General features: G+C 57.8%; 3 gene segments (V, D, J or C); all 3 read right to left on the bottom strand.

Annotated features, from left to right (window-relative positions):
• Positions 1 to 913: 913 nt before the first annotated feature.
• LOC120380776 lies at positions 914 to 1918 on the bottom strand. The segment is given in 3 exon segments: positions 914 to 1048; positions 1327 to 1631; positions 1811 to 1918. Coding segments are annotated over 3 exon segments (486 nt in total).
• A 14471-nt stretch (positions 1919 to 16389) lies between these two features.
• LOC120380775 lies at positions 16390 to 17331 on the bottom strand. The segment is given in 3 exon segments: positions 16390 to 16482; positions 16680 to 17050; positions 17144 to 17331. Coding segments are annotated over 3 exon segments (510 nt in total).
• A 2231-nt stretch (positions 17332 to 19562) lies between these two features.
• LOC120380774 lies at positions 19563 to 20279 on the bottom strand. The segment is given in 2 exon segments: positions 19563 to 19912; positions 20233 to 20279. Coding segments are annotated over 2 exon segments (396 nt in total).
• Positions 20280 to 26709: the final 6430 nt, after the last annotated feature.

Here is a 26709-nt window from a genome sequence, read left to right as displayed (position 1 = left end):
ACCTCAGCAAACAGTGCTGGGGCCTCTCTCATTGCAACACCGATTTTCCTACCGTGCGCACAGGATGAGCTGTTTAAAGGGGACTCGTTATTGAGTGTCCCTGAGTTTGATGTTGAGAAGTTGGGCGGTCAGCACCCCCAGAGAGGTGCAGCAATGGGGGTCCCCAACACGGGGCTCGCTGGCCATTGGACACAGCCGGTCCATGTGTAAAGCGAGAGAACAAAGGAAAATCCATTTGCTGTTATGCTGTTGAAATAAGCTATTTCCTGTGACGTGTGAGCGCAGCCGGGGCAGTTAGGCACTCTGTGCCCAGGGGCAGGAATGGCCTTTGGACACGTGTTTGTATTTCTTCCCAAACTCTCCCTTTCGCTGGGAAGCAGAGACGTGGGGAATAACACTGGTGTCGGTTCGAGCCCCTTCTTCTCGGCTCGGGGACCTGTTGGCGCAATGGCGCCGCTTTTCTGTCTCTCTGGGGTTGGTCCCGATGGCTCCGGTTGAAGATGTCGGTTGTTTGTGCCCTGGGAACACTCATCAATCGCGTTATTCTTGCTGTGTCTCTGCTCACCTGGCGCACATGGAATTCTCCCCCCGCTCTGCACATTGGCTGATGTCAGCACTAGCGTGGGGACCCCAAACTGCCCCAATCAAAGGTGTACGAGGCGCAGCAGGAGTGTGCGTGAAAACAGGCCCATATCCCCCCACCCGGCACAGGCCTAAGTGTGGACAGAAGGGGGAAGGCTGCGGCAGGGGAATCAGGATTGTGCCCTTCTAAACTGCTGCGTGGGGTGCAGAGATTCCTCTGGCTGGCGGGACACAGTACAGGCAGGGGCCCTTGTGTAAGGCCCTCCACACGGGGTGAATTTCACCCCCACAGAGAATTATCCACGGGCTGAGGGGGGAGGTCACCTCTAGATTAGTGACCCCCCTTCCAGTCAATCATCTTCATTCGGGGCTCTGCACTGCCAGTGACCTTCCCTCGGGGCTCAGCTTCTCCCTTCACTGGGAGACGGAGGGAGCCTCGCACTGGAGACTGGCTGAGCAGAAAGCCCTGTCGAGTCAGTGGGGGCATCGCAGAGTGAGGGCGGATGCACCTGCTCCTTGTTCGCTAAAGTTCACTGAGCATCGGCTCCCTGCGCTCCCCGGGGCAGATGGAGCCAGCAGAGCCTCTCTCTCCCCTGGCAGTTGTGTGAGATCCCGTCAAGGGGAGATACTTGGTGCGTCTCTCTCTTCTCATTGATGTGGAGCGAAAGCGCCACCCCCAGGAAATCCCTTCCCCGGTCTCTGCAGGGCAGGTTTTTGGCTGATCCCAGACTGACTTCCCCTCACCGTGTCTCCCGCACAGTAATACACGGCGGTGTCCTCGGGCTTCAGGCCGGGCATTTGCAGGTAGAAGTTGGCGCTGTCCTTGGAGGCTGTGAATCGCCCCTGGATGGTGGGAGAATAATACTCGCTCTGCCCTGGTTTCCAGTAGCTGACCAGCCACTCCAGCCCCTTTCCCGGCTCCTGTCTGACCCAAGCCATATAATAGTCGGTGATAGTGAACCCGCTCACGGCGCATTTCAGCCGAGTGGATTCTCCGGGCTTCTTCAGTTCTGGACCGGACTGGGTCAGAGCAACCTGCGACCGGGCCCCTGTGGGAAAGGGGGAGAAAAGCGACCAATGAGGGAACCGGTCACATGAAACCCGATTCCCCGTCAGTTAACAAGACACGAATATCAATAAAAGCAGGTTATAAAATACGTTTTTAGATCATTGCAGAAAACCAGGAACGTTCGCCCCCCTCCCCAGTGCATCTATGGGGAGAAAATACCTTCCAGAGCCGCCGCAAGGAAAAGTAAATGGAGCCAAAGTCTCATTTTCCCTGGTGCTGGAGGGGAAAGTCCTCAGTGGAGTGGCTGGTAACTGCACAGACCCAGGGGCTGCGGATTGTCTGTCCGGGGGCTGCTGGGACAGAGAGAGATTTAAACAGGAGACAGTCACCTATTTGCATATCCCTGTCCTTGTAAGAGACAAACTCCTTCCCGAGCCGCCTCGTTTTCTTTTCTGGGGTTCAGAGAAAATGGACAGGTCTTTGTTCCTGCTCTGGGCCTGACCCAAAGCTCAGAGAACTCAGTGGGAATCTGTCCTTTGACTGTGTTAATTGGATGTGACACTCTGCTAACGGTAATGCTGGAAATACCCAGAGTCGTATTTTCCAGCGTCTGTTTTAGGTACCTCTGGGCGCGCCCCTCACCACAGCATCTCCGCGCCTCGCGGATTCAGTGTATTTAACCTCCCCACACTCCAGCGATGTAGAGAAGTGCAATCGTGTTACAGCGGGGACCCAGGCTCAGTGCGGGAGATGTTGAAAGGTCTCTGGGTGCCCTCACATGCAGGAAGGCACCTTGTGGGGTCTACAGAAGTGACCGGGCCTCTAACGCCTCTTGATTTCAATGGAATTTAGGGGAAACTTTAGGAGCCTTCATAGCGTCATTCGGGGCCAATGTCCTTCTCTGGGAACCTAATTCACTTTTCACTCTGGCTGGTTGGGACTTGCCCAAGCTCCCAGAGGCAGGACATACCTACAATAATAACACGGTTCCCACGGAACGGGCGGACTTTAATCTGGGCTTCAGCTCGGATCGATTGGATGACACAGGGGTTGGATCTGAGGGAACCTCAGGGTGTAGTTTTGTGGCTGCTTTTCTTTTGAAAACTGTCACCCGCCATTTTTCTCACAGATTTCAGGGGGATTGACGGGGTCAAAGTGCAAACGCCGTTTGTGTGTGTAACGGAGCAGGGTAGGTAGGTAACCCACCGCCCCTTGTCAGTCTTGTCCCCAAGGCCGAGCTGTGCCGCATTCCTCAGTGCTGCCCCCTCGTGGTACATGGGAGAAGCGGACTCTGCAGCCCACCCCCCTCCCTCTTTGTGTTATTAGTCATATTAAATCCAAACATGAATATTTTGAGCGGTCTGTTTATTTATTCTTTTAAACCAGGATATTTGTTTTTCTCCTAGGAAAATGGTCCTTGTGCCAGAGCCACATTTGGTAGAAAAAAACATTGAACTGGAAAACAAACAAACAAACACCCGTGGTGGGGCCTAGTGAGAGATCGGTGTCTCCTGCCGGAATGTGTCACTGGCCGTGGTGACACTGGGTGGAATCCCAGCGTGGTGAATTAATGAGGGTTTATTAATGAGGGTGATAGAACCAGAATGAACCAGGTGGAGGATCTATGGCCTGTGTTACGCAGGAGCTCAGACTAAGTTATCACACTGCTCCCTGGAGGTTTATGAATCTGAATATCTGGGAGGCTTCTCTGTGGGCTCAGAATTTGTGCCAGGCAGAAGAATAAGAATTTCCCTGACATGACTTCAGGGCCCGATTGCTGTCAGTGTGTGTGTGTGGATTCAGCCCTGGAGTCCCCCGCCCCCAACCGGCGGAGTGGGGCTGTGGTACGGCGGGTCAGTGGGGTCAGTGGGGTCAGTGCCAGGGGAGGGGTCGGGTCACAGGTTTCCATTGGGCTCAGACACCCCCGGAGACACAATAACGCCCCCGGGCGCTGGGAAATAGCTGGGACTGATCCCCGGCCCAGCCCCTTTCCCAGAAGCGGCGGCTCCACTGACCCGGGCTCTGTCCGGTGGGAAATATTCCCCAGGAGCTTTCACCACCCGGGACAATCGCGGTTCGCGTCACTCCCCGGAGTTCTCGGGAATCGCAAGGCGAGGAGCGCGAGGAGCGGTTGGCCAGAGGCCGGCAGGGCTCTGCTCGGCTCCGGTGCTTTGTCCATCAGTGGGGGCGTTTCCAGGGAACGGAGCAGTGAAAAACTGCAGTCAGATGCGGGTCCACCCTGGGGCGCGTTGTCAGTCCGGTCCCCGCAGCCGCGCTGGGTGTGTCCCCGCTGCCCCCACGCGGAGAATGGGAGAAGGGCGAGTCCGCAGCGGGTCTCTGCAGCCTGGCTCCCCCACGGGGTGTGTCTCCGTCTCCTCACCCAGCGACACAGCGCGGTGCTCTCCGCTCTCCGCCCGGGGTGTGCAGGGAGCCGCTGGAGCGGGCCCTGGTCTGAATCCCCCGGAGGGTGTGAGAGGAGCGGGTCCTTGGGATTAACCCCGCTCCCGGCGCGTTTCTGCGGCTGGATTCTCTGGGCTGCTTCGCTTCGGGACCCGACTGGGTCAGAACAACCTTCCCCCGGCCCCGTGGGGACGGAGAGGGAAGCGGTGACAACAGACATCCCACGTCAGCTGACAGGAGACCAGACCCACCCCGCACACACCGGAGAGTCCGACAAGCAGGAGGCCGGTCTGGGCTCCAGACCCCACAGCAACGGGACTGGGGGGTCTGGTGTGGCAGGGCTGGGGGGACCCAGCCGATAGTGAGCGTTGGGTCTCAGTCTGAGTAGCTGGGTCTGGAAGGGGGCTCCGGCTCCCAGCTTTGTCTCTTGCAGACGGAGCGGGACAGGATGCCTGTGTATAGAGGGGGGCAGACCCACGGGGACAGCGCGGGGATGGAAACGCTGCAGAAGCACCATTCAGCCTTCTGCGGGTTCGTGCGAATGGTGGCAACATTTTGGTGTGCAAAGCCTGGGAGGGGGGCGGGGATATTCCACCGTCAGTCGTTATAAACGTCCCTTCCTCAAAATCTGTGTGCAGACCGGAGCTCAGTGCTCCAGGGAGTCATTACTGATTGATGAGCCCTGAGATTAGCTGGAATTTAGCCGCCTTAGGCCCATGTTATAAGCAATGCTGCTATACACCCAACCCCGTTCTGCCGACCTGAAGGGCTCTTAAAAGTGGCGTGGGAGTAGCACTAAAATCGACCTTGCTGGGTCGAATTTGTGGTAGTGTGAACGCCATTCAACAGTATTGGCCTCCGGGAGCTATCCCAGAGTGCTCCAATGTGACCGCTCTGGACAGCGCTCTCAACTCCGACGCACTGGCCAGGTACACAGGAAACCCTTGGGGAACTTTTGAATTTCATTTCCTGTTTGGTCAGCGTGGGGAGCTCAGCAGCAGGGGTGACCATGCAGTCCCAGTATCACAAACGAGCTCCAGCATGGAGCGAACAGGAGACACTGGATCTGATTGCTCTGTGGGGAGAAGGGTCTGTGCAGGCAGAACTCCGATCCAAAAGAAGAAATGCACATATATATGCCAAACTCGCACAGGGCATGGTGGAGAGAGGCTACACCAGGGACACCCAGCAGTGCCGCATGAAAGTCAAGGAGCTCAGGCAAGCCTACCACAAGACAAAGGAGGCAAACGGTCGCTCTGGGTCAGAGCCCCGTACATGCCGCTTCTATGACCAGCTGCATGGCATTCTAGGGGGGGACCCTACCACTATCCCACCACTGTCTGTGGAGACCTGCAAGGGGAGAGTCTCACGCAGCAGGGAGGGGGATTTTGTGGATGAGGAAGAGGAGGAGGAGGAGAATGTGCAGCAGGCAAGCGGTGAATCCGTTCTCCCTGTCAGCCAGGACGTTTTCACCACCCTGGAGTCAATACCCTCTCAAGGCGGGATCCCCAACCCTGAAGGTGGAGAAGGCCCCTCTGGTGAGTGCACATTTGTAACTACAGTACAGTGGTTAAGAGCAATTGTGTTTAGTTTGATTTGCCCTGAAGACTTGGGATGCATTGGTGGCCAGTACAGCTACTGGAAAAGTCTGTTAACGTGTCTGGGGATGGAGCGGGAATCCTCCAGGGACCTCTCCATGAAGCTCTCCTGGAGGTACTCTGGAAGCCTTTGCAGAAGGTTTCTGGGCAGGGCTGCCTTATTCCATCTTCTATGGTAGGACACTTTACCACACCAAGCCAGTAGCAAGTAGTCTGGAATCACTGCGGCACAAAGCATGGCAGCGAAAGGTCCTGGGTTTTGATCATTTTCATGCAACATTCGGTCTTTATCCTTCTGTGTCAGCCTCAGGAGAGTGATATCGTTCATGGTCACCTGGCTGAAATAGGGGAATTTTTGTAAGGGAACAGTCAAAGGACCCCGTTCATGCTGGGCTGTTTGTGCTTGGCTAAAAGGGATCATCCCAGAGAATAGCCCCGCGGTGGGGGGAGAGGCAATGTTCCCTCCAATTTTTGACAGGCCCTGTGGGCAAAAAATATCTTCTGTGCACATTGTTGTGCGTGCAGTGTTTTTTCATGTGGGCGGGTTTAGGATCTGTGTGCGCACGCACAGCTTAGAGGGAACAGTGGTGAGAGGGGGAGGGATCATCCCAGAGAATAGCCACATGGTGGGGTGGGGAGAGGGTTGTGCTGCACATCCACCCCAGAACCGCAGCCCCTCCTTTTAAATGGCCAACCCAACCGGCCTTGCTTGCTATGGGAAAGGAGGGTGCTGCAGTTTGAAACCATTTCCACTTGTTATGAAGGTGGAAGAAGCCAACCCCGCATACCCTTTGGCTTACCATGGCTGCCGGCAAACCGAATTCTGTTGCCCAGCCATGTGTGATGTGTTGCCATACCTGCAGGCACTCAATCTAAAAGGCAAAATGCAACCTTGTACCTAATGCACATGTGCTGTCTGCTGTGAATTGCTTGTTTCACTGTGAAAGAGTCTCCCTTTTGTTCTCAGAAATGCATCTTCTTAAATTTTACTCTCCCTTTTTATCCCCCCCTCAGGTGCAAATGTGTCTACGCTCCCCCAGAGGTTATTGCAGATTAGAAGGCGAAAAAAACGCACTCGCGATGACATGTTTTCGGAGCTCATGCAGTCCTTCCGCGCTGATAGGGCACAGCTGAATGCATGGAGGCATTCGGTGGCAGAGGCCAGGAAAGCATTCAGTGAGCGTCATCAGAACATGCAGGAGGAGATGCTGAGGCTAATGTGGGAGCAAACAGACATGCTCAGGCATCTGGTGGAGCTGCAAGAAAGGCAACAAGTGCTCAGACCGCCGCCTTATCCATTTTATAGCAGCCTGTCCTCCTCCCCAAGTTCCACATCCTCCTCGCCCAGATGCCCAAGAATGCAGGAAGGAAGGCTCTGGGCACGCAGCCACTCCACTGCAGAGGATGGCCCGAGCAACAGAAGGCTGTCATGCAAACAGCTTTGATTAGTAGTGTGGCTACAATAAGCAATGTAGGGAAGGCCTTGTCCTTCCCTCCTCCCCCACCCAACCCGGGCTACCTTGTCTGTTATCTCACTTTTAAAAAAAATAAAGAAAGAATGCAGGGATTGAAAACAATAGAGACTTTATTTCCTTTGCCAGCTGTGGTCAAAGAGGGGAGGGGGGGAGGGGGATTGGCTTACAGGCAAGTAAATTCGACAAAGAGGGCGGTTTTGCATCAAGGAGAAACACACACAACTGTCACACCGTAGCCTGGCCAGTCATGAAGCTGGTTCATGTTTACAAAGCGGGTTGAAGAGAAGAAAGCTCATTATTCATAGTAACTGAGGCGGATTTTATTTCTGCATTGCGAGCCACTAAATAAGATACTCTCTATTCCAGGGGTGGGCAAACTTTTTGTCCAGAGGGCCACATCTGGGTGGGGAAATGGCATTCAGGGCAATGAATGTAGGGCTGGGGCAGAGCGTTGGGGTGTGGGAGGGGGTGTGATGTGCAGAAAGGGGCTCAGGGCTAGGAGTTATAGCAGAGGAGGGGTGTTAGGTGTATGGGGGGTTCAGGGCAGGGGCTGGAGAACCGCCAGCTTTTTTGCCGCCCTAGGCAGCAGAAGGTCCCCCCCCCCCCCGAAATGCCACCCTGACAGAGGTGGCAGAAAGTCCTGCCCCCGAAATGCTGCCCCCGACAGAGGCGGCAGACGGTCCTGCCTCCATGGTCGCAGCCCCCAAATGTTAGTGCCCTAGGCGACTGCCTAGGTGGCGTAATGGGTTGTGCTGGCCCTGGGCAGGGGGTAAGGATGCAGGAACGGTGCGGGGTGTGGCAGAAGGTTGGAGGCTCAGGGCAGGGGGTTGGGGGCTCAGGGCATGGGGTTAGGGGTGCAGGAACGGTGTGGGGTCTGTCGGGGCTCAGAGCAGGGGGATAGGGGTGCAGGAGGGGTTCAGGCTCCGGCCTGGCGCTGCTTACCTGGAGCAGCTCCAGGGTGACAGTGGAGCACAGAGGGGCTGGGGCAGGCCGGCACCACATCCTTCTGGCCCCTGGGGGAGAGGGAGCAGAGGGCTCCACACGCTGCCCTCGCCAGCGGGTACCTCCCCCGAAGCTCCCATTGGCCGCTGTTCCCTTTGCCAGCCATTGGGAGCTGCGGGGGCGGTGCCTGAAGGTGAGGGCAGCACACAGAGCCCTCTTCCCCCTCTGCTCCAGGGGCCGCGGGAACGTGGTGCCGGCTGCTTCCTCCCACTTAGCCCCGCGGCACCATGGGGGTGGCAATCCCACGGGCCAGATCCAAACCCTGACGGGCCGGATCCAGCCCGTGGGCGGTAGTTTGCCCACCCCTGAGCTAGGCCTATCCACGTGCTTTTGCTCTAGTTTTCATTCACTAAAGCCCCAGTCCTGCAAACGCCTCTGCCTGGGAGCCCTCCACAAGCACAACTGTTTGCGGGATCAGTATCTAAAACAAAATAAACTGTATAAAGCAGCTAGTGACACCAATGAAAATACAAACACAGATCTCTGTCTTCAAACCTTGGAGTGCTCTGCTTTACCCATACGGTCACTCCCAGGTAGCCACAAGCCCCCAAATGCCAGCAACTTGCCAGAAATCTTGGCACCCCCCCATGAAGCCAGATCAACCTCCCAGCCACCTCCACTCCCTATGAAGCCTGCTCTCCTCAGCCCCCCACCCCCAGCAGCCTGTTCTTCCCAGCCTGGCTGGGGCTGGGACATTTCAACCCCCCCACACACACACACACTTCACCCCACTAACCCCCACCTACCCCCTATTTCTCTCATCACCTCACCTTCTTCCACCTCCTCTCCAGGGTCCAGGAGGCACCTAATTACTGGAGCCAGCCTATGGGGCTCCCTTAATTAGGTAGGACACCCTTTATTCCCTCGTGTGCAGCAGGCATGTCAGACCTGGGCTCCTCCGGGGGGAGCTGCGGCTGGATCCTCTGGCTGCGGGGTGTCTCCAGGCTGCGGCCATGGGGGGAGGGTGCAGGTGGAAGGGGTGGAGCTGGGGGCTGGCCTCCCATGCTGGGGAGATTTAAAAGGGTCCTTTTAAATTGCTTGGGCCATGGGGCAATTGCCCCCCGCCCCCATGGGCCTCGGGACCCAAGGGCCCAGGAGGGGTGGAAGGCTCAGGCTGGTCTAAGTGGCTCATGGACTCCCAGAGGGAGAAGCCTGCGGACCCGGTACCCTCACAAGGGTGGGTGGGGGAACTGAAGTGAAGCCCTGGAGGTGGGGAAGGACCTTGGTTCAGAGCTGCCCCTGGGACGGGGCTGAACTGTTGTGTGATGGGCTGAGACCAGGAGGCCATTGGGAGACACTGGCTGTGACTGGCCTTTGCAGCTGAGAAGGAGCCAGCAGAGGGGTGTGAGAGGAGCCGTCCCCTGTCACTCCCCATCCGGGCGGGGGGGGCAGGGCTGCCCTAGAGGTAACATGCATGTGCAGAGGAGAGTTAGGGGATTGATAATGGGATCTGCAAAAGCCAGCGTGCTGAGCGGGGCGCTGCCTCACCTACCCCCTAGGACAGTGGTGGGCAAACTTTTTGGCCTGAGGGCTACATTGGTGTTGTGGAACTGTATGGAGGGCCGGGTAGGGAAGGCTGTGCCTCCCCAAACAGCCTGGCCCCTGCCCCCTATCTGCCCCCTCCCACTTCCTGCCCCCTAATTGCCACTACCCCATCCATCCTCCCAACCCCTATCTACCCCTCCTCCCCCTGACAGGCCCCCCAGGGACTCCCATGCCTATCCAACCACCCCCTGCTTCCTGCCCCCTGACTCCCCCCTGGAACCCCCCATTCCTCTTACCATGCCACTCAGCGCACCAAGACCGGCAGCCACGCCGCCTGCCCAGAGCCACCCACACTGACATGCAGTCTAGAGCACCTGAGGCTGCGGGGTGGGGGGACAGCAGGGGAGGGCCGGGGGCTAGCCTCGTCAGCCAGGAGCTCAAGGGATGGGCAGGAAGATCCCGCAGGCTGGCTGTGGCCCACGGGCCATAGTTTGCCCACCTCTGCCCTAGGAAATGCTGAGGAGAGGTTTCAGAGGCGTAGCCGTGTTAGTCTGTATCAGTAAAAACAACGAGGAGCCCTTGTGGCACCTTAGAGACTAACACATTTATTTGGGCATAAGAGTTCATGGGCTAAAATCCACTTCATCGGATGCATGGAATGGAACATACAGTAGCAGGTATAAACATACAGCACATGAAAAGATGGGACTTGCCTTACCTAGTGGGGGGTCAGAGCTAACCAGGCCAATTCAATTAGGGTGGATGTGGCCTATTTGCAACAGTTGATTACCACAAGTAATGAGTGCTAATGAGTTCAATGCAATCAAGGTGGATGTCACCCATTTCCAATAGTTGACAAGGGGTGAGTATCAGCAGAGGGAAAAATTACTTTTTGTAGTGACCGAGCCACTCCCAGTCTTTATTCAGGCCTAATTTGATGGTGTCCAGTTTGCAAATTAATTCCAGTTCTGCAATTTCTCATTGCAGTCTGTTTTTAACGTTTTTTTTTGCTGATGAATGGCCACTTTTAAGTCTGTTATTGAGTGTTCATGGAGATTGAAGTGCTCTCCTACTGGTTTTTGAATGTTACAATTCTTGATGTCTGATTTGTGTCCATTTCTTCTTTTGCATAGAGACTGTCTGGTTTGGCCAATGTACATGGCAGAGGGGCATTGCTGGCCCATGATGGCATATATCACATTGGTGGATGTGTAGAGGAACAAGCCCTTGATGGTGTGGCTGATGTGGTTATCTCTTATGATGGTGTCCCTTGAATAGATATGTGGACAAAGTTGGCAGCCGGGTTTGTTGCAAGGATTGGTTCCTGGGTTAGTGTTTTTGCTGTGTGGTGTTTGTTTGTGTGACTAACTGGGAATGTTCTTAATGTTTTCTCTGAATACGGTATTGGTGCCTCAGTGTCCCCTCTGCAGTTCTTAATATCTAGGTGTGGGGATCAGGGTGTGTGATTGCTGCAGAGGAAGGGGCCAGTGCACCTAAATTCCTGGCACTCAGTCTCCTAGCAACTGATGGCCTGGGCCCGCCCTCTGCAAAGGTGCCAGCTGAAGGTGTTGGAGACAAAGAGATCAGGTGACCTCCTGGCCTGGGAAAGGGGCTGAGCAGAGAGGAGGGGGTTGTTAGTTTGGAGCTGGCTGGGGACGAGGAGTGAAGGACAGATGTGGGGGTCTGGATCACTGCCCCCCAGAATGGACCCGTCCGAGGAGTCCGATTCGCGGTACCTACAAGCTCTGTTTTAGACCGTGTTCATGTCATCGAATAAACCTCTGTGTTACTGACTGGCCAAGAGTCGCGTTTGACTGCGAAGTGGGGGTGCAGGACCCTGTGGCTTCCACAGGACCCCGCTGGGGCGACTCGCTGTGGGAAGCACATGGAGGGGCAGAGGATGCTGAATGCTCCAAGGAGAGACCCAGGAGGTGAAGCCGTGTGAGCTTCTTGCCCTGCAGACAGTCTGCTCCAAGGGAGAGGAGGCTCCCCAAAGTCCTGACTGGCTTGGTGGGGAGCAGTTCCAGAGCATCGCCCGGGGACCCCGTGACAGGTTGCTGGGGAGTATTTGCTTCAGATTGGGGGGGTGTCTGTAAGCGAGGCCTGGCCTGTCTCCCAAGGTCTGTGAGAATGAGGGATCATCCTTCAGGATAGTTTGTAGATCCTTGACAATGCTCTGGAGAGGTTTTAGTTGGGGGCTGTAGGTGATGGCTAGTGGCGTTCTGTTACTTTCTTTGTTGGGCCTGTCCTGTAGTACATGATTTCTGGGTACCCTTCTGGGTCTGTCAATCTGTTTCTTCACTTCAGCAGGTGGGTATTGTAGTTTTAAGAATGCTTGATAGAGATCCTGTAAGTGTTTCTCTCTCTCTGAGGGATTGGAGCAAATGTGGTTGCATCTTACAGCTTGGCTGTAGACAATGGATCATGTGATGTGGTCTGGATGAAAGCTGGAGGCATGATGCTCTAATTCATGAATTCATATAACTCAAATTAGCTGAATATTTTCAGCAAAAATCAATCAAAATCTTTCAGGACTTAGATGCTGGGCACCAATCCTCCCCTTTATAATATTTAACCTTGTGGTTAGAGCAGCTTGGTGTGTGTGTGGGGGTGTGTGTAAAAGACCCACATTCAATATCCCCCTGCCTGATAGGGGGGAAGTCTTCAGTCTCCCACATTGCAAACAAGTGCACGGGCCTATAGAATACTCTCTGCACAAGCTCTCTCCCTCTCTCTCTCTCTCTCTGTCCTGGAAAAGTGGCTCCATTGGATTTAAATAATTAAATAATGCTTAAACAGGGAGTTGAACTTTGATCTCCCACAAGCAAACTGTGTGTCTTAACTACCAGACTAATGAGTCATCCTTGAACTTGTTTTCTGGCCCAATGACTATTCATTCTCATCATGAATGACAATGAATAGTCATTGGGCTAGGAAAAGCAAGTGCCAATGACTTTTATGGCTTTTATTTTCCAGAACTGCCAGAGAAATGAAAAATCAGTGGTTCACTGCCTCTAGTTGTCATCTTCTGCCACAATACAGCAGGCAGGGCAGAAATACATGCTGAATGGGTTTTCCAGCAAGGGCTGGGTGTCTTGTGGTTAAGACATAGGTACGAGAGTCACAACTCTTCACTTCTTTTCCTAGATCAGCCACATACTGCCTATAGGCCAGAAACTAATTCATCCTTATGCAGAGTGAGGTGTGTTGAAAGCTGTGTTAAAATTAGAAGCTGTCGCTCTGAGTGTAAGGGGTTTTTTTCTTCTGGTCCCACTTGCAGACAGGGACCTTGGTATGGAAAGCTACGCTCTGGTTATTATGAGTCATTCTGCAGCCTGCCACCATAGAGTGAGGCCTCTCTGTTGTGGGGAGGAGCCTGCTTTGTCCCTCAGTGTTTATGTTCTTGCATTTTATGGGTCTGAATTCTAAGAAATAAAGTGATGTTACCGTGCAACCTTCAAGTAAGACTGTTTTATGTTTTCATCTAACACTTGGGGAAGCCGGGCCGCCCCGGTACGGTGTGCCAGCTCTTGCCGGCAGGTTTGGTGGTGCCCCGAACCCACCCCTGCCCAAATTATCCCCCCCCAACAATGCCTCCCACCTGCCCAAAGCTCTGGGAGGGAGTTCAGGGGAGAGGGGAGGTCTGGGGTGCAGGCCCTGGGCTGGGGCAGGGGATTGAGGTGCAGGAGGTGCAAGCTCTGAGAGGGAGTTTGCAGATGGGAGGGGGTGCGGAGGGAGGGGTTGCACGTAGCGGTGGCTCCAGGCACCAGCACTCCAAGCACATACCTGGGCGGCAAGCCACAGGGGGCTCCCCGCCGGTCCCTGCAAGGGCGGCAGTCAGGCAGCCTTTGGCAGCTTGCCTGCAGGAGGTCCGCCGGTCCCACACATTCAGCAGCAATTCAGCGGTGGGTACACTGAAGCCGCGGGACCAACAGACCTCCTGCAGGCACTCCGCCGAATCCGCAGGACCGGGGCCCTCCTGCAGGCACTCTGCCGAATCCACGGGACCGGGGCCCTCCCGCAGGCATGCTCCTGAATCCACGGGACCGGGGCCCTCCCGCAGGCATGCTGCCGAATCCACGGGACCGGGGCCCTCCCGCAGGCACTCTGCCGAATCCACGGGACCGGGGCCCTCCCGCAGGCATGCTCCTGAATCCACGGGACCGGGGCCCTCCCGCAGGCATGCTCCTGAATCCACGGGACCAGGGCCCTCCCGCAGGCATGCTCCTGAATCCATGGGACCTGGGACCTCCCGCAGGCATGCTCCTGAATCCACGGGACCAGGGCCCTCCCGCAGGCATGCTCCTGAATCCACGGGACCGGGGCCCTCCCGCAGGCATGCTCCTGAATCCACGGGACCAGGGCCCTCCCGCAGGCATGCTCCTGAATCCACGGGACCGGGGCCCTCCCGCAGGCACTCTGCCAAATCCACAGGACCGGGGCCCTCCCGCAGGCATGCTGCTGAATCCACGGGACCGGGGCCCTCCCGCAGGCATGCTCCTGAATCCACAGGACCGGGGCCCTCCCGCAGGCATGCTCCTGAATCCACGGGACCAGGGCCCTCCCGCAGGCATGCTCCTGAATCCACGGGACCTGGGCCCTCCCGCAGGCATGCTCCTGAATCCACGGGACCGGGGCCCTCCCGCAGGCATGCTCCTGAATCCACGGGACCTGGGCCCTCCCGCAGGCATGCTCCTGAATCCACGGGACCGGGGCCCTCCCGCAGGCATGCTCCTGAATCCACGGGACCGGGGCCCTCCCGCAGGCATGCTCCTGAATCCACGGGACCGGGGCCCTCCCGCAGGCATGCTCCTGAATCCACGGGACCGGGGCCCTCCCGCAGGCATGCTCCTGAATCCACAGGACCGGGGCCCTCCCGCAGGCATGCTCCTGAATCCGCGGGACCGGGGCCCTCCCCAAAGGCATTAGGCTCCTGAATCCACAGGACCGGGGCCCTCCGCAGGCATGCTCCTGAATCCGCGGGTGTACTCAGGGCCCTCCCGCAGCGCATGCTCCTGAAGCGTCCACGGGAGGGTGGCAGGCGGCTCGGTGGACCTCCCACAGGCATGCCTGCAGAATCCGCTGGGACCGGGGCCCTCCCGCAGGCACTCCACCGGACCACGGGACCGCCAGAGCCCTCCCGCAGGCATGCTGCCCTGAATCCACGGGACCTGGGCCTCCCGCAGGCATGCTCCTGGTCCACGGAGACAATGAATGGCCCGTCCGCAGGCATGCTCCTGAATCCACGGGACCTGTGTGCCCTCCCGCAGGCATGCTCCTGAATCCACAGGAGCTGACAGGACTCAGCACTGAAGTTGAACCCGGAGCGAGGCGGAGTCAAAGGGCACCTGCAGATCCTATGTGCAAACGAGCGATTTGTGTAGGTACAGAGGTAAAAAATGATGTTTTCCAACCTCCAGGGCCCCTTTTCCGTCCTGTCCCCCAGGCTGGGCTGTTTGCTCTTTGCACCATTGCTGCCCCCTGGTGGTGGACGGGAGAAGCAGATGCTGCAGCCCCCTTCTCTCTCTCCTCTTTTTGTATTATTATTAAAAGCAGAAAATGAATATTTTGGAGGGTTTATTTATTTATTTATTTATTTATTTATTCGTTTAACCCAGGATTTTTTTTTTCTCCTAGGAAAATGCTCCTTGGGCCAGAAAAGCCACCACAGGTGGAAAATTATTCAACTAACTAAACAAAGAAACCGAAAACAAAGCAAACACACCAAGAAAGTTGGTGGGTTCTAGTGCCAAAAGCTGAGCGATCAGGGCCCTTCTGTGGGAATGTGTCACTGAGAGTGGTGACTCTAAGCGGAATCATAACCACATAAGAACAGACAGACTGATGCAGACCAAAGGTCCATCCAGCCCAGTATCCTGTCTGCCAACAGTGGCCAATGCCAGGTGCCCCAGAGGGAGTGAACCTAACAGGCAATGATTAAGTGATCTCTCTCCTGCCATCCATCTCCATCCTCTGACGAACAGAGGCTAGTGCAGGGTTTCTCAAACAGGGGTCGCTGCTTGTTGAAGGAAAGCCCCTGGCAGGCCGGCCGATGTGTTTACCTGCCCTGTCCGCAGGTTCGGCTGATCGTGGCTCCCTCTGGCTGTGGATGACTGCTCCAGGTCAATGGGAGCTGCTGGAAGCGGAGACCAGCACGTCCCTTGGCCCGCGCTGCTTCCAGCAGCTCCCATCAGGGCCGCCCAGAGGGGGGGGCAAGAGGGGCAATTTGCCCCAGGCCCCGGGTCCCGCAGGGGCCCCCACGAGTGTTTTTCAGGGCCCCGGAGAGGGGTCCTTCACTCACTCCAGGGGGCCTGGAAAACTCTTCCTCTCCCGTCTTCGCCGGCAGGGGGGTCGTTCCGCTCCGGGGCGGAAGGAATCCCCGCCGGTGAATTATCGCCCAAGTGGGACCCGCCGCTGGGTCTTCGGCGGTAATTCGGTGGCGGGTCGTGGAACAGAAGGGCCCCCCCACCGCCGAATTACTGCTGAAGCAGGGGCCCCCCGCCGCCAAAGACCCCGGGCCCCCGGAATCCTCTGGGCGGCCCTGGCTCCCATTGGCCCGGAGCAGCGAACTGCAGCCAGTGGGATCCGCGATCAGCTGGACCTATGGACTGGGCAGGTAAACACACCAGCCCAGCCCGCCAGGGGCTTTCCCTACACAAGTGGTGACCCCTGTTTGAGAAACCCTGGGCTAGGGACACCATTCCTTACCCATCCCGGCTAATAGCCATTAATGGACTTAACCTCCATGAATGTATCCCAGCACGGTGAAGCGAAGAAGATCCTAGATGGAACTGGAATGAACCAGGTTGAGGCTCTGTGGCCTGTGTTGTGCAGGAGCTCAGACTAGTTTCTCATCCTGCTCCGTTCTGGCCTTTATGTCTATGGATCTGTGACTCCCCGGCAGGTTGGGGGTGGGCTCAGAATTTGTCCCCTGGAGAGGAAAGAAAGAGGCAGGGACCCAACTAAGGATGTTCTGCGCTTTGCGGGAACTTGTATAAATTCCTTCACCTTGTGTAAAAGCAAAGAAGAGGGATAATAATAACAATAAAAGGGTTTGCTGCTGCTCGGCCCTTTCCCAGAACTGATCTCATTGTCACTCACAGGCCTTGGGCGCCCCCAACACCAAACCGCTTCTCTGATCACTGCAGGGGGAGGTTCTTGTCTGAACTCAGCCCGGCTTCCCCTCACTGTGTCTCTTGCACAGTGATACCGGGCGGTGTCCTCGGGCTTCAGGCCGGTCAGTTGCAGATACAGCAGGTTTTTGGGGTTGTCTCTGGAGATGGTGAATCGGCCTTTCACTGAGTCTGCGTAAAATTGTTGGCTCCCATCCCAATAAATGAGTGAGACCCACTCCAGCCCCTTCCCGGGAGCCTGTCGGACCCAATGCATCCCGGAGCTCCCAAAGTCGAACCCGGAGGCTTTGCAGGAGAGGCGGAGAGAGTCTCCGGGTTTTTTCACATCCCCTCCGGACTCCACCAGCTGCACCTGGGACCGGGCACCTGGGAATAAAGACAGGCCATTAATATCGGTATAAAAACAGCGGTAACACAATATTCTTCACACTCTGCCCGTTATTCAGAGGAGAAAAATACCTTCCAAAGCGGCTGCAGCGAAAATTACAAGGAGCAAAAATCCCATTTTCCCTGGTGTTGGAGGGGAAAGTTCTCAGGGACTGGCTGGTCACTGCACAGACCCAGGGGCTGCGGATTGTGTCTCCGGGTGCAGCCTGGGCAGAGAGAGGCACAGATTTAAACAGGAAACTGTCTCCCTCATTTGCATGTCCCCGCTTTATAAGAGACACACACTCCTGCTGCCAGTGATCTGAGTAACTCACCCCAGGGCTCCGGGCACAGCACAGTAAAGTGCAGGGCCACCCAGAGGATTCCAGGGGCCCGGGGTCTTCGGCGGCGGGGGCCCCCGCTTCAGCAGTAATTCGGCGGTGGGGGGGGCCCTTCCGTTCCGGGACCCGCCGCCGAAGTGCCCCGAAGACCCGCAGCGGGGGGCACCCGCCACCGAATTACCGCCGAAGCGGGCCCGCCGCGGGTCTTCGGGGCACTTCAGCGGTGGGTCTTCAGAACGGAAGGGCCCCCCGCTGCCGAATTACCGCCGAAGACCCAGCGGCGGGTCCCGCTTCGGCGATAATTCACCGGCAGGGAGTCCTACTGCCCCGGAGTGGAACGACACCCCCCCCCCCCCCGCCGGTGAAGATGGGAGAGGAAGAGTTTTCCGGGCCCCCTGGAGTGAGTGAAGGACCCCACTCCAGGGGCCCCGAAAAACACTCGTGGGGGCCCCTGCGGGACCTGGGGCCTGGGGCAAATTGCCCCTCTTGCCCCCCCATGGGCGGCCCTGGTCTCCAGCGGGTGCTCTGTGCACATGAAGGGAGGATGGCAGGGCTGCCCAGGGGGGGCAAGATGGGCAATTTGCCCCAGGCCCCGAGACCCTCAGGGGCCCCCACCAGAGTTTTTGGGGCCCCTGGAGCAGGGTCCTTCACTCGCTACGGGGATCCCGGAAAACTCTTGCGGGGCCCAGGCGCAGGAGCTTCTTCGCTCCTGGTCTTCGCCGGGGATCCTTCTGCTCCGGGGCGGAAGGACCCCCCACCGGCGAATTACCGCCGAAGACGGAGCGGGACCCGCCGCCGAAGCGCAGCCCGGTCTTCGGTGGTAATTCGCCGGTGGGGGGCCCTTCCCTTCCGGGACCCGCCGCCGAAGTGCCCCGAAGACCCACGGCGGGGGGCCCCTGCCGACAAATTACCGCCGAAGACCGGGCTGCGCTTCGGCGGTAATTCGGCGGCGGGGGGGGGCGCCCTGCAGCGGGTCTTCGAGGCACTTCGGTGGCGGGTCCTGAAACAGAAGGGCCCCCCGCCGCCAAAGACCCCGGGCCCCCGGAATCCTCTGGGCGGCCCTGGAGGATGGAGAAGACCAGCGGCACGGGGATAACATACGGAGTAAAGGCGAATATCCCTTTACAAGCTTTACACGGTTTTTAACATTTGATCATTTGAGATGTGGCTTCAGGTGTCACTGTAATACTTTTGTCTCTTTTCTGCCTTGGTCTAAGACGTCACTAATAACATTTGCTTTGCGTTGTTTAGATTAAACTGATGTAGGGGAAAAACCAATATACAAGTGTGGAGAGGTGCAGAGGAACATTCCCCTGTGGTTCGATTCTCTGTAACTGCCCCTTGCAATGTTTGTGCAGCTGGTGTTTACCGCTGGAGGAGCAGGAGAATGGACTAGTTTGCTGCCTGTTCTCATCCACTGTGACAATCCCCATCTTCCGACAGAAGCCTTCTTTGTGCATTTGTTAAATATTTAAATAACTAGCCGTCTGCTTTTCCCCGCGGCTGCCCTGGCCTTGGCAGCGGGATAGGGTGGGGGGAGTGGGGAATTTGGTCAATGCTGCCTCATTACTCCCCTTCAAAGCGCTCCTAAACCCCTCCTCTGCCCTGGAGCATGAGGAAGTATTGACAACAGGCTGCTGTTTCGCTGAGGGGTCCCTGCGGATCAATATTGTCTCACTGGTTCCTTGCCTCCCCTCCCCCATGTATCTCTCCCTGCTCATCTGTCTCTTGTCCTACAGTTCATAAGCTCCTGGGGCTCTGACCGGCTGTTGGATCTGTTTGTGCAGCGCCTCGCACACTAGAGCCCCGGTCTGTGACTGACTCCAGGGGCCATCATGCAAAATAATAAAATAACAATTGACTTCACGTGGAGCAGCAGGAGCAGCTACTCCCTCGTGCCGGAGAGACGCAAATAAAGGACTCGTATTAATTAGTGTGTAACTGTTTTCCTTTCCCAGCCTGTGTCTGGCCGAGGCCAGGGAAGACAAGCCGCAGGAGAGACATCCTGTCCCCCTCTGCACGCGTGTGTTCCAGTGACTGTGTCAGTCTTGGTGGTGCCGGGAGCGGCGCACAAGCAGACAGACCAGCCTGTCTCCTTCCGAGCGTGTTTGCTGCCAGGGGCTCCCTGCTGTGTAGCGCCGGAGCGCCACCTGCTGGGCGCTTCCTTCCATTCACACCCGGCGAGGTTTGTGTCTGAGCTCAGACCGGCTTCTCCTCGCTGTGTCTCTCGCACAGTAATACCGGGCGGTGTCCTCCGCTTTCAGGCCCGTCATGTGCAGGTAGAAATTGGAGCTGTCCTTGGAGGCCGTGAATCGGCCCTGGATTGCCGGGGAGTAGCTGTTGCTGGACGATGAATAATAATAAATCAGCCACTCCAGCCCCTTTCCCGGAGCCTGTCGGACCCAGTTCATACGATAGCTGCTGAGATCAAAGCCGCTCACCGCACAGGTCAGTTTGGTGGATTCTCCGGGTTTCTTAATCTCCGGGCCGGACTGGGTGAGAACCACCTGTGCCCGGGCCCCTGGAGAAAACAAAGCGGGTTGTTAGAAGTAATGTTTAAAAACAGCAGATTAGCGACACAGACAGACACACTAGAGAGGAGACAGACCCGCATGTGGAGATTAATCTAAACACTCCCTAGTGTGACTCCCCGGCCGGATCTCAGTGTCCTCCCACGCAGGACGAGTTGTGAGGGGATTTTCTACAGCACCCCCAGTATTCAGCACCACGAGCTCTACTGACTTGCCTAGAGAGACGTTCCCAGATAACTTTAGGAAAAACCCTCAGCCCAGGAACTGCAGCGCGATCTCAAACCGACGGTGAACAGAGAAACAAACCCACCGGAGAGGCCAAGCAGGAAAACGCAGATTCCCAGCGGACCCAGCATGGTGATGGGACAGGAGCGCAGCCCAGTAAGTCCCTGAGCCTGTGGCTGAGATGTCGGAGTCGGTGTTTAAGTAGGAAGGCAGATCTTGCAGGTTTGCATATTCGGGGGAGAACCGGGCGGGTTGGAAATAAAAAGGTCTGAACCCAGCAAGCGGGCAGGCCGGGCGAGAGGCTGATGGGGGGTGGGGGCGTGGCGCAGTGAGGGGCGGGGGGTGACGTGATATAGCAGAGAAGAGACCAGAACCCTGAGCCGGAGAACGGGGCTAGGTGAAAACAGACGGGGAAGAAGGATTCCCTGCCCCAGACTTGGGACATGAGCTACAGACAATCTGAGAGCGACGCTGCCTCACTGCCTGTTCTTGGCAGTTTGGTCCCTGGACCGAACCCCTCGCCACAGGCCCTGCCAAAGCCACAGGCCCTGCCAAAGCATGAGAGCCCCCCCCCCGCCCCAGGAAAGCGGACCATGAAAGCTGGGACAGGCATAGGCCCCATCAGTCCCTCCCCTGACGCTCCAGGGCTTCATAGTTCTCTGCAAGGTGCAGGGCGGGGTGTTTTATGGGCTGTGAATCAGGGACTCCGGGGCAGGGCTGGTGCAAGGAAGTTTTGTGCCCTAGGCGAAACTTCCATCTTGTGCCCCCCAGCCCTGGAGCAGCTCCCCAGCCCCAGGGCCGGGGCTACCCTTTAGGCGAACTAGGGGTTGCCCCGGGCACCAAGATTTGGGGGCGCCAAAAAGCGGTGCCCCCCCAAATGTTTAAAGCCATTTCAGCAGCCGCTGCGCTGAGCCCCCACCGGCACCGCTGGCAGCCTGGGGGTTCCACTGCGCAGTCGCTGCTTCGCTTTTCCCGCCTCCCAGGCTTGCTGCACCAATCAGCTGTTTGACGCCGCAAGCCTGAGAGGAGAATTACAGTGGGGGCAGCGTGCTCAGGGAGGACACGGAGCAGAGGTGAGGTGGGGTGGGCAGGGGGTGCCTCACGTCAGGGGGGGAGCTGCTGCTGGCGGGGAGGCACCTCAGGGCAGGGGGGTGGGCAGCAGTGGCACCAGGGTTTTTGGCACCCTAGGCGGGGGTCCTTCTGTGCTCCAGTGCCACCCCCGCAAATCCTGGCGCCCTAGGTGACCACTTAGGTCGCCTAAATGGCAGTGCCGGCCTTGCCCCGGGGTCAGTTTTGTCTCTGCTACAGAGTCACTTTGTGATCTCGGGCCAGTCACTTAGGCTGAGATTTTCAAAGGAGGCCGAAGGAGCAAGGAGTCCCATTGCCAAGCAACGGGATGCGGGTGCCCAAATCATTTGGGTGCCTTCAAAAATCCCAAACTAAAAGGACTCGGTGGGTTTCTGGGGCAGTGTCCTAAACAGCTGGGTTTGGGTGACAGCCAGGTGGGTAGAATGACCCTGAAGTTACTCAGGAAGGAAAACCGAACCGTTACCTACCTCCCGACTTGTCCTTGTGTATCACAGCCCAGTCTTGAACTGGTCAGTAGCCACAACGCACTGCACAAGCACCATGCGGCCTTTGCTGGTCTGTGCAAACAGTGGCAACATTTTGGTGGGCAAAAGCGGCGGCGGGGGAGGTGGGGGGATGATGTTCCACCCCCAGTCTTTGTACAGTGTCTCTGGCATTTCTTGCTCTTAGTTCATGTTTACAAAGCAGGTTGAAGAGAAGAAAGCTCATTATTCATAGTAACTGAGGCGGAGTCTATTTCTGCATTGCCAGCCACTAAATAGTCCAGGGGTGGGCAAACGTTTTGGCCCGACGGCCACATCTGGGTGCGGAAATTGCATGCAGGGCCATGAATGTAGGACTGGGGCATGGGGGTGGGGTGCGGGACGGAGTGGGGGAGGGGGTGCAGTGTGCAGGAAGAGGCTCAGGGCTAGGAGTTGGGGAGCAGGAAGGATGCCAGGTGTACGAGGGGTCTCAGGGCAGGGGGTTGAGGTGCAGGAGGGGGTGGAGTGCAGGAGGGGCTCAGGGCAGGGGTTGGGGTGCAGGAGGGGGTGTGGAGTGCAGGAGGGGACTCAGGGCAGGGGTTGGGGAACAGGAGGTGTGTGGCAGGGAGTTGGGGTGCAGGAGGCGGTGTGGAGTGTGGGAGGTGGCTCAGGGTGGGGTTGGGATGCAGGGAGCAGCAGGGGCTCAGGGCAGGGGTTGGGGTGCAGGAGGGGGTTGGGGTGTGGGAGGGGCTCAGGGCAGGGGGTTGGAGTGCAGGAGGGGGTGTGGCAGGGGCTCAGAGCAGGGGTTGGGATGCAGGGAGCAGCAGGGGCTCAGGGCAGGGGTTGGGGAGAAGGAGGGGGTTGGATTGTGGGAGGGGCTCAGGACGGGGGGTTGGGGTGCGGGAGGGGCTCAGGACAGGGTGTGTGGAGTGCGGGAGGGGCTCAGGGCGGGGTTGGGGTGCAGGAGGGGCTCAGGACGGGGTTGGGGTGCAGGAGGGGCTCAGGATGGGGTGTGTGGAGTGTGGGAGGGGCTCAGGACGGGGTTGGGGTGCGGGAGGGCTCAGGACAGGGGTTGGGGTGCAGGAGGGCTCAGGACGGGGTTGGGGTGGGGGTGGGGCTCAGGATGGGGTGTGTGGAGTGTGGGAGGGGCTCAGGGCAGGGGTTGGGGTGTGGGAGGGGCTCAAGGCAGGGAGTTGGGGTGTGGGAGGGGCTCAGGGAGGGGGGTTGGGATGGAGGAGGGGGTGTGGAGTGCGGGAGGGGCTCAGGGCAGGGGGTTGCAGTGCAGGGTGTGGGCTCTGGTCTGGTGCCACTTACCTGGAGTTGCTCTGGCTCTGGGGTGGCTGCTGCTGGCACAGCGGCCAGGGCAAGCTCCCTGCCTGCCCACCCCAGCCCTGCCCTGCTCCACTCCTGGAAGTGGCCAGCACCATGTCCCTGCAGCCCCTGGGGGAGGGTGGACAGAGGGCTCTGCGTGCTGCCCTTGTCTGCGGGTACCTCCCCGGAAGCTCCCATTGGCCATGGTTCCCCAGTCCCGGCCAATGGGAGCTTCCCCTGCTTAGCTCTGCGGCACTGTGGGGGTGGCAATCCCACGGGCCAGATCCAAAGCCCTGATGAGCCGGATCCAGCCCGTGGGCGGTAGTTTTCCCACCCCTGAGCTAGGCCTATCCATGTGCTATTGCTCCAGTTTTCATTCACTAAAGCCCCAGTCCTGCAAATGCCTCTGCCTGGGAGCCCTCCACAGGCACAACTGTTTGTGGGATCAGTATCTAAGAGAGAGTAAATGGCATAAAGCAGCTTCTTAATGTGACACCGGTGAAAATACAACCACAGATCTCTGTCTTCAAACCTTGGAGTGCTCTGCTTTACCCATACGGTCACTCCCAGGTAGCCACAAGCCCCCAGATGCCAGCAACTCGCCAGAAATCTTGGCACCGTCCCCCCATGAAGCCTAATTCCCCCAGCGCCCCACCCCCACAGCCTGCTCTCCCTAGCCCCTCCATCTCGTGCAGCCAGCTCCCCCCACCCTGGCTGGGGCTGGGACACTCCAAACCCTCCACCCCCACCTCACCCCACTGACCCCCACATATCTCCTATTTCTCCCATCACTTCACCTTCCTCCACCTCCTCTCCAGGGTCCAGGAGGCACCTAATTACTGGAGCCAGCCTATGGGGCTCCCTTAATTAGGTAGAACAGCCTGCATTAGAAGAACAGCGGGCATGTCAGACCGGTGCTCCTCCGGGTGGGGCTGGAGCTGGGCCTGGGGCTGGCTCCTGTGGCTGTGGGGTGTCTCCAGGCTCCGGCCAAGAGGGGAGGGTTCAGGCGGGAGGAGTGGAGCTGGGGGCTGGCCTCCCATGCCGGGGCAATTTAAAAGGGTTTGGAAGCCCAAGAGCCCGGGGAAGGGGGGATGTGGAAGGCTGGTTTAAGTAGCACATGGACTCCCAGCGGGAGAAGCCCAGGGGCCCAGTGCCCTCACAAGGGGTGGGGGGAACTGAAGTGAAGCCCCGGAGGTGGGGAAGGACCTTGGTTCAGAGCTGCCCCTGGGAGGGGACTGAACTGTTGTGTGATGGGCTGAGACCAGGGGCCCAGTGGGAGACCCTGGCTGGGACTGGCCCTTGCGGCTGAGAAGGGGCCAGCAGAGGGGTGTGAGAGGAGCCGTCCCCTGTCACTCCCCATCTGGGCAGGGGGGGCTGCCGGAGAGGTAAGGGTGCATGTGCAGAGGGCTGCAGCGACTCCCCTCTATCGTGCAGCAGGGAGCAGGGGCACTGGCTGAGGGAGAAGCCTCATAGGAACAGTTTGAAGTCAGCTGTTCACTCCGCGGGTTTAGGGGCCATTTCTGGCATCCTTGTTAATTTCCCTCACAGTTGTTGGGGCTGGAGGAGGGAGGAGAGAAACCGATGTGACAGTGACTTTTCCCCTTCCACTGGCTTGTATTAGCTCTGGATTTAAGCTGTGCAGCCAAATGCCTATTGTATTCTGCCCCTGCCTTGGTCTCACCCCTGCCCCCCACCCCAACAACTGTGGGTGAAATTAACAAGGATGCCAGATATGGCCCCTAATCCGGTCTGAACAGCTGAGTGAACAGCTACATTCAAACTGTTCCTATGCAGGCAGCAGGTGGCCTGGGGAGGCTTCTCCCTCAGCCAGTCCCCCTGCTTCCTGCTGCAAGCTAGAGGGGAGCCCCTGCAGCCCCTGCCTGAATGCTCCACGTATTTGTGGTACGCTGCTGCATCTTTTTTTACTGGCCCTCCGCACCAGCCCGTACCGGCTTACTTTCACCTCTGCCTCCCCTGGCTGGCCCCCAACCTGCGGGCTCTGCGCCACCTCCTGCAGTCAGCCCATCCCCCTGGCCAGCCCCCCTGGCCCACGGGCTCTGTGCCTGTTCTGGTGGCCAGCCTCCTCCTCCGGCCGCCTGCCCCACCCCGCCCCAAGCAGTGGTGAGCGGTACGAATGCAGGCCGGAGGACTCAAGGAGCAGGGGGCACCCACGCAGCCATTGGCCAGAGAGAAGTGGCACTTTCCCCTTCAAAGCATCACTTTTCTCCAGCTGGCTGCGCGGCCACCCTGTGCTCCTTTGGCCGGCGTTCGCTGACACCTGTACCTCCCACCAGCTCCGCGGAGGCCAGGACCAGCTCCAGGCACCAGCTAAAGAAGGAGGTGCTTGGGGCAGCCAATACCAAGGGGTGGCCCTCCGGCCGCTATCGGGGCAGCATGTCTGGGTCTTCAGCGGCAATTCGGTGGCGGGTCCCTTAGTCCCTCTCCGAGAAAAGGACCTGCCGCCCAATTGCCACTGAAGAATGGAGTGGGGCAATTGTGCTGTCGCAGCTTTTTTTTTTTTCCCAGTTGGCACAGCAGAAAACCTGGAGTCGGCCCTGGTTGCACAGAGCAAGGAGGATTACTTTATGGAGGATGAAGAGGAGGAGGAGGAGGACAGTGCACAGGTGGCAAGTGGGGAATCTGTTCCCCCCCCCCAAAGCCAGGAATTATTCTTAACGCAGGATCCAATAGCCTCCCCTGACTCCCAAGGCAGGCTCCTGTTCCATGACCCTGGAGAAGGTACTTCTGGTGAGTGAGAGCCTGATCGGAGCCACACAATGGGGGGCAGGGGAAACCCAGCAGCGCTGGGCTGTTCCCGTTTAGTTTAAAGGGCTCATACCTGCTTAGAGCCTCATCGGAGCCACGCGGTGGGTGCGGGGGAGTGGGGGGAGTTGTGTGAAGGGATCATCCTGAGAGCCCGCAGGCCCTCCTTTGATATGGCAAACCCACCAGGCATTGCTTGCTATGGGAAAGGGGACCCGGCAGTTTGAAAGCATTGAAATGAATGCGGAAGAAGCAGAACCCAGCATGCCCCTAGGGTGCACCATCTCTGCCTGCAAGCTGAATTCTGTTGCCCGGCCGCTTGTGATGGCTCACTCACACCAAAGTGGCAGGCACTTCAGTACAAGAGGCAAAATGTGACCTTGTACAGAAAGAACATATGCTGTGTACTATGAATTGCCTGCTCCACTGAGGAGTGTCCCCTTTGTTTTCTGAAGTGTATCTTCTAAAATACTACCCTCCCTTTTTCTCCTCCCATGGGTGCAAATGTTTCAACACAGCCCCTATCTACTCCATCCCAGAGTCTGGTCCAGATTAGAAGGTGGAAAAAATGAACTCGGGACGACATGTTTGCTGAGCTCATGCAGTCCTCCCGCGCTGATAGGGCCCAGCTGAATGCGTGGAGGCAAACAATTGTGGAGTCCCGTAAAGCATTACAGGGACACGAAGAGAGGAGGGAGGTGCGTGATGAGAGCAGGCAGGACGCTACGGTCAAGCTCATGGGGGAGCAAACTGACGTGCTCCGCTGTCTGGTGGATCTAATGCGGGAAAGGCAGCAAGACCACAGACTGCGGCTGCAGCCCCTGTATAACCGCCCTCCCTCCTCCCCAAGATCCAGAGCCTCCTCACCCAGATGCCCAAGAACATGGGGGGAGGAGGAGGGAGGCTACAGGGACCCACACACTCACCCCCAGAGGATC

Source organism: Mauremys reevesii, linkage group 13, assembly GCF_016161935.1.
Source record: "Mauremys reevesii isolate NIE-2019 linkage group 13, ASM1616193v1, whole genome shotgun sequence".
In the NCBI taxonomy this organism is placed as follows: domain Eukaryota; kingdom Metazoa; phylum Chordata; order Testudines; family Geoemydidae; genus Mauremys; species Mauremys reevesii.
Note: the sequence above shows the minus strand (reverse complement) of the source record. Positions and strands in the feature narration are given on the sequence as shown.